Here is a 13,367-nt window from a genome sequence, read left to right as displayed (position 1 = left end):
ATTCCTTTCCTACAAGAACATGGAAAAAACACCTCTTTTGTGCTATATTGCTTGGGAGTTATGTTTTTGATTGAAAATACTGTCCTAATATGTAGAAACAGTTAAGAAAATTGATAAAAATCTACATATCCACATAACCTAATATCAATCTTCTAAGTAGATATTGAGTAATAAAGTCTTTAGACATTAGATCTTCCCTGAACTATACCAGAGAAGCTGATAAGCAATGAAATTGTCCTATGCAGCAGAATCTTTTACATAAATATTCATTTTACTTCTCGGCTTGCTCACAAGAGGCAACGAGATGAAGCTGTATAAATCCGTTTAAGGGAGGTCAGTAGTTTGCTATGGTTCAGCCAGTGAGCCAACAATCTGTCAATGTTATGGAAATAAAACATCTGAGGCTAATCTACCGCGGCATATATGGAGGATTCGTAGCAATGAAGAGGTTAGACTCTGCTTAATAATTATAATATTTTCAACAATATTAATGCTAGAGGGCTGCGATGTACTTGGGTGGCATAGAAGCCACAAAAAGAAAGACTAAGGAACTAACTGGGAGTAAGAAACTGGCGATATGCCTTAAAGAATCGGGATCAGATACGGAAACTAAAGAACTTCGCCCAAGCCAAGGATTACAATGACCTTTCACATTAGAGAGTCAGACAGTAAGGTTTGGTATATCTGTGATAAATAATAAGGATTTTTCAACTAAGGTTCATTGATACCCTCATCCTTTGCGTTCTAGCTATATGTGTGTGAAACTCGTTGCAAAATATTTTATACAAGATGAAATAGTTTTTTCCTCCACCAATCAAGTTTACATGAATACTACCAATGTTTCGATTTATGATTATATTTACTATCCGCAATGTCCTGTAATAAGACTCACCGTAGGAGGTGACCATCCCTCCTCCGGGAAGCCTGCCACGGAGAGTCCTCGTAGCGGTAGGCCTTCCTGATGAGGGGGGCGCAGGAACAAGACAGCTTGTTGCCCATACCGTCCCCGATCAGAGTCGCCCCCGGTCACCGAGCAACCATCCTTTCGTCCGTCTCCCCATCTCTCTGAAACATAATAAATAACTTGTAAAATAATCAAATATAACTAAGGTATAATATAGCATGCAATAGTCTATCATTATAACGAAGGCTTATAGGACATATAACAAGAACTACAACTGGATTATATTGAAGCATCTTAAGCACATATATTGGTAACAAGTTACAAACAGAATGTATGAGAAGCGATTTTTTTAGTGAAGAAATATTTTGTTCTTTAACTTTTCATGTTATTCGATTTAGATAATCTGTGTATTTCGAATAACCCTTATGATACCTGCTACGGAAACAGTTCTAATTTAAATCTTCCATTGATTCTCGACATACCCATCCTCGGTCCTCAGAATTCATATACAGAATTCTTCATATACAACGGGCAACCGAACAGCAGCTTTGAATAGATTCTACATTATCAGATTCTCCTTTCTATGGAATTCCGTCCATACTTACCCGTTCACTTCTCACTTTCAAATCCTGCCTATTCCTTCACTTCCTATTAATCCAGACATAAAAGAAGTGTAATTAATTTTGTTCTCAGTCAAACTTTGTAAATTTAGGGAATATTTCATTTTATATGTATTTACCTATCCATTATTATTATTATTAGTTTACCCTTTACAGTACTGTAAATAGATGCTTTTATTATTCATTAATTTTTAAAAATGGGTATTAACATATTTTTCTCTTTTTTGCTTATTATTTTATTTATATTGTTTTTTCTTTCGATTTATTACTGAGAGAAGTCGCATTTATTTAATTATTTATGTAAGGCGTGGAAACTGTCGTAGGACGTGGAAACTAAATAAAAAAAAAAATCCCATTGACCATGGATTATCTACAAGTTAGAAGAAAATTAATATTTTTGTTATTCTAAGTATTTACTGAACAGGAAGTGATCACTTAGTCAAATTAATAAAGTGCTCATTGTGCTACTGTGAAGAAGATACATTTTTTTAAATGAAAATAGTTTGGCTTTTCTAAATCTATCGTAGAGGACTTTTATAACATTATTTTTAGTTAGTTAAATTTTGGTTTTTAATTATCAAAGAATTTTATAACTTACAATAAGGAGTACAGGATATGCACTCGACCGGACAAGACTAGTGTCAATTCAGCGATCCCGAAAATAGCCGAAAGCACCCGATCTCATTCCCAAAAAAATTATACTCACATATTATAAATATACCCACGGCTTTCTTTTGTTAACCCGTATTCCTGGAAGCAACAAAGTAATATTCGTTTTTTCGCACCTTAGGGACCCTTAAATTAGAATTTTCAGAATAATTGAAAAATAAAAATGTTTTGTCCATAATTTTGCATTCCGATTATTCGTTTTAAGGTACCTTGAGTTTAAATAGCTATCTAAAGTCAGTGTGTATGTCTGCCGTTCCGTCTTTGTGTTTGTATGTGGACAGCCTAGCTTACAAATGAGACTGAAATTATTTTTTAAATTAAGGCCCAAACATGATATGCTACAGAAACTTTAACTTAGTCCCTACTTTAACTTAGAAAGTCCCATTTTGTATCATCGATTTTCAATTTGTGTACCATTTTCTCAAAAACAGTTGAAATATTTTCTATAGACGTATACGTCTCTGGGCAAGAATAAACCCCCACCTTTTCACGAGATCTTCGATCTATCGAATGTGCTCAAGTTTATACAGCGGCGGGACATCAAGTTCTTTAACTCGAAGAATACTAACGTCAACCCACTGTTCAGGACAGTAACGCCCTCCTCAGCTCCTATAGGTTGGCAACAGTGCAGGTTGCAGGACCAATAACAACCAGTGCAACAGAGACTCCTATTTAGACTTAATTTTTAGCTTTAGTAATGGTGCAGTAGCAAACCTCAAGTGTGCCCTAAAACTTATGACCTACAACAACGAACATAAGTGCAATCCATTTCACTACTACAAAGCCTTCTTAAAGTCTAGCCCTGCTACAGTGAAAGGAGAAAGATCTGAAGATTATACATTTATATGTATGCATTTTTAATTTCTAATCTGTTTCACATTAAAAGGGGGTTCTAAAAAAAAAATTATTTAGGTTCTATGATAAAAAAAAAAAAAAATGAATTGATGAGGAAATAAAAGCGAGGTTAAAGACTGTAAATGCATTCTGTCCAAAAGCTTAAACGTTATGGGTTTTTAAACATAAAGTTTTTTATAATAAGGTATTATGTAAAATATTTGGACTGAGAAAGATGTGTTAACCGGAGAATTTAGAAGGCTATTCAACGCTAAATTGAAGTAACTTTTTTTTACCTTGTCATTGCTGGGGTTATCCACAGATTACAATCCTATTCTAACCATAGTGGGGGTCAAGTTTTTATTTCGTGGGACCACCACAGAAATAAATCCAACTTTCAGCCCGGATTCGAACCAGTCAAAGATTGTGATTTAACCCGCTCGGCTACGGACGGTCCTAAATTGAGGTAAGTGCACCTGGTAAATATAATTCAGGTTATAGCATTACGGTGAATAAGATGGCCGTCTAATGTTGTAGGACTTAGCAACGAATGGATTTCTAAAATGTTAATAAACTCTAAGCCGACAGGTACACCTAAACATAGATGGGAGGATTTCGTTAAGCTTTGATTTAGTAAATTTGGGTATTGTGAGGCATCACTGGACAGATATATGTAGAGAATGATTAGTAGTATCGGCATCAAACCTTCGGGTGCACTAAGCCTTCATTATAGCTAAAAATAATTAAGTACAGATTATATATTTTTGTGTTTCTATGGTTGTTGTGACAATAGTTTTGGCAAATGTTTATAAAATTGTCCCCTCACAATTCAGCAGGACCCCCAAAAAAAATTGAATGGTAAGATAATAAAAATAAATTATTTTTTTATAACAGGAGTGGGATGCGCAAGCACAGCACACTACCCCACTGCTCCGCACTCCATATGCCAGAAATGACTTGAGGGGGGGGGATAAAAAAAAAAAGAAATATATGATTCTACTTTTAGTCACCTATATATGAAATATAGAGTAAGGTAGGTACTGCCTTCCTAAATAGTGGAGAATTAGCAGTTTTTAAACGTTCTAAAATTATTTTAATCTCAAAGTAGGATGGTAAGTGAAAGTTATGTGTTTATATATAAAATTAATTTATATATAATCTTTACACTTTGCCCTGGGTAACAGTTTCAGTCAAAATCACTCTATGAGACAATAAAACAGCAAGAAATCATATTAATTTATTAATAAGCTATCCTTAGCTCATGTCTTATTACCTATTTTGTCACTCTTCTATTAATTTTAAAACTTTTGATTATAATCAATTTTACACTATTTTACGCTATCATAATAATATTTTTAACCTTCGTTACACTCAGCATAATATTTATTTATTTCAACTGCATTGTGGTTAAAATTCTTATTTCTTTTATTATTAAAATTCATATCACAATTAATTATATATGTTAACATTAATGTTTAATCATATTTTTCATAAATTTAAATCTCTGCATAGTGTTGGTTCAGATTTTGTATGTATTTACTTGCAAAGTAGTAAATTCATAAAGCTTCAGAAATGTAAAAATTGTTCTTCTTCTGTAACCTACTCTCCCTCTTCCTGGATTAGAAGAATATTTTGAATAGATGTCTCTACGGTGCTCAGTAATCGCTCAAACCCTGGTTGGTTTAATTTGGCAACTTGAAAAGCATTTATTTTTTATATAATTATATGTAGTGAACAGAAAAATGTAATTTTATGCTTGTCTTTCTCTGAATCGAGATAAAATAATCAAAATACCATATAAACTGAACTAAGAACTTAATGTTAATATTATTTCAGAATAGAAAATGTAAATTATTCTGGCCCATTGTTGTATCTATTTGCATCTCCTATTCTAATGGTAAGTTCTGTATACAGAAGATCATCTATTGAATCAACATTCTTCTATATTCGTAGACGACGTAGAAGCTTCCATCAGGTGGTTTGTTTCTTCCAGCCACAATAGCCAACATGTGTCTCAAAATAGCCAATGGATGAACATTTGAGCACTTGAACCAGATAAACTAAAATCATTTTTTTATCTGAAATCTGAGATTTGGAGGGAGAGAGGTAAAGTCAAAGTTTTGGATAAGCATATTATCATGCCTTATTGTTTAAATAGATTGAACAAAATTTTTTTTTTTTTTGTTACTTTAAGAAAATTATTACACGTTTTGCGTGCTTGCTGTCATTTAAGTGCTTCCGACCAGTCCCAACACATTCAATAAGAAATAAAAATAAATTCATTCACAACATATCAAGGAACATCGCAAATTATAGTGTTAAATAAATAAATTAGCAAACGATATAAATCTTGATAAAACATTTAGTACTAGCATAAAAACAATTTTCTTATAAGCATGAGTTATAAATCGTAGCAATCAAACATATACCTAATTAAATTAAAAGATTTCTTAATGTACTTTTTTCAGTACTTCCGTGTATTTAATAAAACTTAGTAAGGCTGCTCGGTGGATTAGACAATGGAAGGTAGTAGTTCACTACTGTCACTCCGACATTGTCATTTCTAATGAAAAAAAAAATTAAATCAATTATTTCAGGCGATTATAACCGTACAACATGAAATTATTCGTATATATCCTTGACCTCAACTGAAAAGGTTTCGTTGTGAGTTTGTTTATCCTTCTTGACCGAAAGCAATGAGCGGAAGTCGACAAATCCAAAACAATATAAAATAATTCATTACACATCCACATTTGAAGCAACACTGATATATTTGGTGTACTATTATCCACTGAACTTTCAACTCTACGTATATAGTATATCAGCTTTGGTTCAACTCTTGGGTCTTTAGACACCATGCGGGAATACAAATCCTTTATAAATTGGAGACTAGGACATTGGTCTAGTTATAAAATGAGACGGATGAGCATGAATATTAACCACGTCGCTTCCTACTATCGATTAATTGTGTTTATTCAAAGCATGAATGCATGTTTTTGTTTTGAAATTATATTGATAAAATGGATTTTTGGCTTTTACCTCCAAATACTAGGGCCTTGGTTGAGTACACAGGTTTAGAAGTTTGTTCTTTGTACAATTTCTCTGTCTTGCATTCTCATACTTTTCTACAATATCAATATGGTATATGCACCTGCTGTTGGCAATAAGAGTTCCAACGACTAGATGAAGAATTATTTGTTAATGGCTATTATAATCAGTGAAATATAGCCTTGATTGCAAAAGTATTTCTAAAACAAACCCAGCACAGGTGCCAGAAAATTTAAACATCAATTTTTCCAATTTGTTTTATTTCACATTTCAATTGCTTACTGTTGAAGCGGTAGCAGGCTTTGTTGGCATATGTGGTGGGTTTGTTTTAGAAATACTATTGCAATCAAGGCTATTTTTCATTGATTGTAACAGACATTAACAAACAATTCTTCATCTAGGCGTTAGAACTATTATATTGCTAGTAGAAGTTTTTGTTTGTAAGTTTTGATTCCAATCGATATATTAGGGGAATTTAGAACACTTAATATACTACCGGTATGTTAAGACATTTAAGATTTTAGATAGTACATAAGTTTGGGGTAAATCCCGAAACGTTGTACAAGTAAAAAATATATAATAATAATATATTCTAATTGGAAGATTTCTTCATATCAGAATTTAAAAAAAATTAATATAATCATCTTCCAAGAAAAGAAAATCCAGAATATATTTTACTTCTATTCGTTCTAACTTATTTATTCATTTATATGTTCTTTAAATGTATGTATTAGTTCTTGTTATATTCATTAAATTGTTTTCTGCTTTTAATAAACTGTTTGACTACTGTGATTGTTTCGTTTCTGCTTTATTTATGCGTTGCTATCTAGTGATGATTTCTGTTAATTTTATAAATTGATCAAACGTTTGTTACGGAACACTGGAGAGGAGAGGTATGAAGGAGTGAAACAGGGGGAATAATGCACTGGACTAATTAGTAAATTGTTATTTGCCTTTGTGGGAAAAGGATGGAAACAAATATATGAATATAGGAAAAACAATTTTTTTTGTTTAGAAAAAAAAATGTATTTGAATTATATTGTATTTCGTTTATTGATAATTATTGTTTGAAAAATGTTAATCTATTGTAGTGATTAATATGCCAAATTATGGATTTATTGGTTGTAGAGTTTTCCTAGGCTATTCTCTCCTATGAGCACATGCAGTATGAAGATGTCCTGTATGAAGTCTAGGCAGGTTAACAACTCGTACTACTCCCACCGCCTACTCAATTGCTCACCTACGCATCAAGCACTCAGACCTCACTGAATCGGCGTCTTTATCAAGATTTCCCTCCTTTCAATTTTTCTTAAGCACGTTTTTTTTTTTTGCTAATTTAGTCTTGGTTCATTATGAGAAAGTTCCCGAACCATCTTAATTTTTGTTACTCCGCTACCATTGGTGTATAGTGTATAGTGGTGTAAACGCTTTCTTGTTTAATTGACTATTTCACTTTTCCGTGAAATAATTTCCGTAAACAGTATCTTACTCCTGTTTTATTAAGTAAGTCAGACTCGTATAAATATATTTTTATTTTACTTAATTATTTTTCGGCCTTCAAATATTCGAAATCTATTGGATAACATGATTCTTAAATATTAATTATAGGTTTCTTGGTGATATGTCTTCGCGGGATGTCGATTATTACCTATGCCTTAACACCCAAAAACTTTTTATTTTCTTCAATTTCTTTTTGTACATTTTTCGCTTTTTCGAGTTCAATCATTCAACTTGCATTTAGACTTAAGATTCTGATGCGTCGTGTTTTTCTATTTATTATTTTCTGGATCTCTGGCTTCCATTTCACTATACTTTTCCGTATTGAAGTGTTGTTTATCCAATCTCCTGTAGTCCCATTCACTCTTTTTGTGAATCCGTGATTCACTCTCGGAATACACGTTCCTATTCATATTCAAATATCTCTTATTGCGCTACATTTTACCAGTTCTTAATTTTTAAATGTTTCATCCTTTTGAAAAGATATCGCACATCTGTCCCCTAATGTTCTCTTTTTCTGTATTTTGTTTTTCATTTAAAACGTTTTACAATTTTTTGACCATATTATATAAGAATTATCGAATTAAATTTCAGTGTTCTTTTACTGGAAACTACATCCCTTTGATGCAGGTGTGGCCAAAATGGTTTGCGGGCAACTTTGGAAATACACCATAACTCCTTGGGCCGCATATTAAATTATATCTGCCCATATTAGACTTAGACCTACTATAGACATTTTTTAGGAGTTAAAATTAAAATTCCTGAATTTTTTAAGTTATTATTATTGTCTAATAATATTCTTACATGTAAACATATTAATAATGGTACTAATGCACATTGTAAGAAAATGTATAATATTAATATTTTTTCAAACCTCTTTATTTTTAAATATGGTTACAGAATAATTATAATATAATGGAATACATTATATATATACAAATTTACATTATATTGGGTATAATATGTATAATACTAAAAATCAAAACGAAACTGAAATTACATATTTTATATACAAAATCGACGGGAGTGCCTTCTTAGAATAGATTTTTCATATTTTTTCGATTTTCTCCAAATCAGCTCTTACGATTTTGAATTAAATTGGTCGATCAATGAGTAATTAATTGATCATTAATATATGGCAGGATTTATTATTATTGAAATAAAATAATCAGATTAAATGTTGAATATTAAAAAAAATCTTTATATAAACTACCGTTAATTTTGATATTTGGAATTTAATAAAAAAATAAACAATTTTTATAGGTAAACAATAATACGCAATGTATAAATGTAAAATAGAAAAGAATTTTATGAATAACTACAAAAAAGGAACCCAAATATATGAGCTTTTATAGCAACAGAAAATAAAAAATTGTTGTTTATAAATATTGTCTTCTTTAGGCATTTTTATGTGAAAATCACAAAAATGGCGCAAGCTTTAACACGAGTTCACTGACATATACAAAACGTGATGACACAAGTAATTTAGTATGTGAAAGATATGCCATACACGCACCACACTAAGTTTTTTCACTCAAGATTGACAGATGATATGTACCAATATAAGTGTATATCATGAGATTGCAGAATATTATTTAATTATTTTGCGTATTCATAACTCTAAACTCATAATAAAAAAGGCAACACCTCTGGTATTATTCACAGGCAATACTCACAATAATATTTTTAAAACAACGTATTATATTAATATATTAATTAATTAATATATAAACGTATTATATATTAATTATTTCTCATTATTTCGAAAGCTAATTTCTGATATGAAACAGAATTTCATGGAGAAGTTACGATTCAAAATTTCAGTTCTTTAATTCTTCTTGGAACTTTGATAAAAGAAATAAAAAATGTAAAAGTTTTCAGATCTCTGGTTGAGGCAAGTTGGTATATCGAGATGATCCAAATTTAGTTTTATAGATTTTGACGCTGATATCTAAGACCTAAAAATGAAGCGCAAGAATCAGCTACTTACGAATCCAGCTAGGATACTTACGAACGGCTCAGCCGATTTTTAGTTCTTATAGTTGAAATTGTTCAACTAGATAGCGTGAATGTTTTAAAATAGGTCAAGATCAAGATCCTGTCCATCTGTTTTTTTATAAGAAAAAATGAACGAAAGACTTAGCCAATTTTTATGTTTCATTGATTAAATTACTTAAATATATTTCAAGAATGTTTAGAACATTGTTTTAGAACAATTTGAGCTGAAAATATGAGCAAAAAAAATTTAGTCTCTGTTTCTGAATACGTAATTTTTTTTTTAGCAAACGCATTTACAGATTTCATGTTTCAAATTATGTGAAGGATAATATAGGGAAGAAAGAAAATAGGGTAATTTTGACCTGGGCTGTTTAATATCCTGCAAAATGATTTTAAAATTGATGTGGTTGAGATATTTATATTTAAGATTGTCCTTGAAGATGGCCAAAAAAGCCGAAACATTAGACTAAGAATTGGATAAACTTTATTTTATTTAAACAATAATAACCAGTCTCAAAATAGGGAAAAGATTATATATAAAATGAAATTATATTTTATATACTGTCGGTCTTAGTTCATCCTGAAGTTGTTAGAATTTTCTAAAAGGTTTGTTCATTGGAGTTAGTATGAGGAAGTCACGTGTAATGCAGTTGAACATCTGCTGCATATCACTCTGTGCTAGCTCAATATTTCTTAATCCTACATAACAAGATGGGGACTAGTACGGTAATTATAGTTTATTAACTTAAAAGCAATTAGTTTTTAAATTAAATTTTGGTTAAAGAACTCAATTTTTTTTTTTCACAACGCCTATTATATTAAATATGACATGAAATACAACAAAATACAAATGTCCTACTGTTTGATATTACTAATGACTTTTTTTTACATCAAGAGTGGAGCCAGATTTTGATTCAGCACGCCACATAATCTTTGTGTTCAAAATATTATAGAAAGAAATTTTTTTTTCATGTCCGAGGAGGTTTAAGATACGAAATTAGGGCTAAAGGGGACGTCATATTGGCATATTTAAAAAAAAAGAAATCCTTAGAAGAGCTCTTTCTTAGAGAAAATAGTGCGATTTTTTAAAAATCAAAAATTACTATTTTTCTCTAAAAAATTAAGGGGTTTTAGCTGGGAAAATTTTTAGTAACAATTATTTTCTTGTAAGATTAGCATGAAAACTTGAATATAGGTTTTTTTTTCAAGTCTTATAGAATCAAATCTGATTCCAGTTTGTGCGATACTTTTTTGATATACTCCACTCCGCCCAACAACACTACTCATGATTTTTTTTATTTATTCAATTTTTTTTTTAAGCATTAACATAATCTTTTCCAATATTTATCTTTCTTTAAAATGACCCAATATAAAATTTTATTTTATGATTTTTGAAATAAATCAATGTAACAGCCATCTTGAACGCTCAAATTTTTCTGGACTCCTACTGTATCTCTTATATTGAATTAAAGAAATTCAAACACCGTTCATGTGGGAATAAATTATTTCAGTTAATATGTTTTTTAAAAATTTGAATCGTAAACTTTAAAATATTCTATTAATACCTAAAATACTTGCAAACAACCCACCATTTAACTGTTTTCAGATTTAGGTATTATCATGAAAGTTATTTGGAGTTATTACACAAACTATAGGATTTGTTTTTGTAATCTAATTGAATGCTAACAATTAATTAAAGTATATTTTTGAGTTTTTGCTCTTTTATATTTAAATGATAATTTATGAAGAAATAAATTAATCAAAAACGAAAATAGTAAAACTATTTTTTATATTTGTTCTCATTGTGCATATGTACAGTATTTTAAATACTTCAAAACTTATAAATGGCAATATATTTTGTTTCATGTACTTTTAACTAATTTCACTAGTTTTTAATTTTTTTTTGCTATAATATTTGTTTTTTTATGAATATTTTTTCATTACTATCACAAACTTCAATGATCCACTTTTAATCCCATCTTTTTATTTTAAAAAACTTCCAATGTTTCGGCCCTCAGGCTATTTTCAAGGAGACACCTCAAATGAATTGTCATAATTCATTAAATTCTTTTTTGGAGGCTCATTGCCCATATCTTATATAAACCACATAATTTCAATACAAAACTATCCTTCATAAATTGTTTTTCCTTTTCCATTAACCTCATTAACAATGTCAACAATAAAACCCCTATAAATGGTTTTGCCATTCCATGCAAAACGTTGGAAGCTTTTCAAAATAAAAAATTGAGAGTAAAAGTGGATCATTGAAGGTTATGTTAATAATAATATAAACCACTCTCAAACAATCAATCAGTAATCTATACTTTTTTTCATTATTTTATCCAGTATAGACAGTATGAATGAATACTTGGAGCTCTAATACACATCTTCTATTATTATTCTCCAATAAATAAATAATATTTTTTTTAAATTAGTAAACCCATGAGCGTTTACAGACGTAGGGCTTAATAACTAACGGATCCCTAAAAAGTTAATAAAAGCTGACCCGACGAGTTAACGCCCTGACAAGAGCATCATCCTTTGTAACCAATGATTCAATGTACAAAATTAAACTTCACAAACTATGCAACATATTCACTTCTGAACGCAATGCAATGGCAGCAGCACTTCAATTCTGTTTGCCTTTGTTCCACAGCAATATAACAATAATTACAGATTCGATAAGCTTGTTAAAAGGCATAGGCCGAATGTATCCGAAACGCTCGAAAATATCATGGATCCGTATATACCTAAGCACATTACAAGATCTGGGTATGTTAGGTACATTAAAGTGGTTTTCAAGTCACGTAGGAATCGCATGGAATGAACTGGTCGATCGAGCTGCACGTTGAAGTACTCCCGCTCTCAGAACGGAGTGAAGTAATTTTAACTCCATCACGAATGAGCAAACCCCTCGAAAAGGAAATCCAATATTGATGGAAATCTTTATGAAACGAAAGTCCAAGCAGTAAACTAAACATTAGTGAAACGGATGTCAGGTACTAACTAGGTTGACAGTAAGCCAGGCGAGGGTCAATCTCAAAAGAAACGCCTCAAAAATGTCAATATTGTAACAACAATTTGACAATTAGGGAAATCATTCCGGAATGCCAATTGTTACGTCACATCACAATAGCTTAGGAATTAACTCAATTTTTTCAAATTCCCTTTGATACGATGGTAAAACAATAAAATTAGTATTTCAGTTTTAATATAAAACGGCTTACATTCACATATATAACATAAAACAGACGAAAAAAAAAAATACATATTAATAAAATAATTCATCATCATCTGTGGTGCTACAACTCTTGCAGAGTCAAGGCCTCCTGCAATTTCGTCCACTAGTCCTCTCTAAATAATTGTTTAAATAAAATATTTGTATCTAGTTTTAGCCTCAAAACAATTTTTCTTTATGTCTGATGTTTCGGCCAATTTGGCCATTCTCAAGGGCAATCTTTAATATATTTTAGAACCGCATCAATTTACAAAAAAAAACTTTATGCAGCCAAAAATCTGTTGTGATAAATTATAATAGTGAAAATTAACTGTAATTAAAAGTTTTAATTTTTAATTTAATATGAGGAATTGACAAAATAGGGTAATTGTGGACTAAAATTACCTGAGCAAAATCGCCTGCATAAAGTTTTGTTAAAATTTATGTGATTCTAAAATTGTATTTTAGTCGTCGTACTCATAAAGAAATATTAATTGTTTTTAGACTAAAATTGGATAAAATTTATTTTATTTAAACAATAATAATCAGTCTCAAGAAAGTGTAAAGATTATATATATAA

The 13,367-nt window shown here is 30.5% G+C and overlaps 1 protein-coding gene across 8 annotated transcripts in view; it reads right to left on the bottom strand.

Moving 5' to 3' along the window:
- Positions 1-13,367, bottom strand: part of LOC106677040 (protein still life, isoform SIF type 1) — a gene marked incomplete at its 3' end in the record, with an annotated part of 188,077 nt that overhangs the window by 56,326 nt on the left and 118,384 nt on the right. For all 8 annotated transcript variants that reach the window (XM_067048297.1, XM_067048303.1, XM_067048302.1 and 5 more), the window contains 1 exon segment: positions 893-1,065. In XM_067048297.1, the coding sequence (XP_066904398.1) occupies positions 893-999 (107 nt within the window).

Source organism: Halyomorpha halys, unplaced genomic scaffold, assembly GCF_000696795.3.
Source record: "Halyomorpha halys isolate HHAL.00 unplaced genomic scaffold, Hhal_1.1 Scaffold84.1, whole genome shotgun sequence".
Classification (NCBI taxonomy): Eukaryota; Metazoa; Arthropoda; class Insecta; order Hemiptera; family Pentatomidae; genus Halyomorpha; species Halyomorpha halys.
This window is presented reverse-complemented; position numbering and strand designations above follow the sequence as displayed.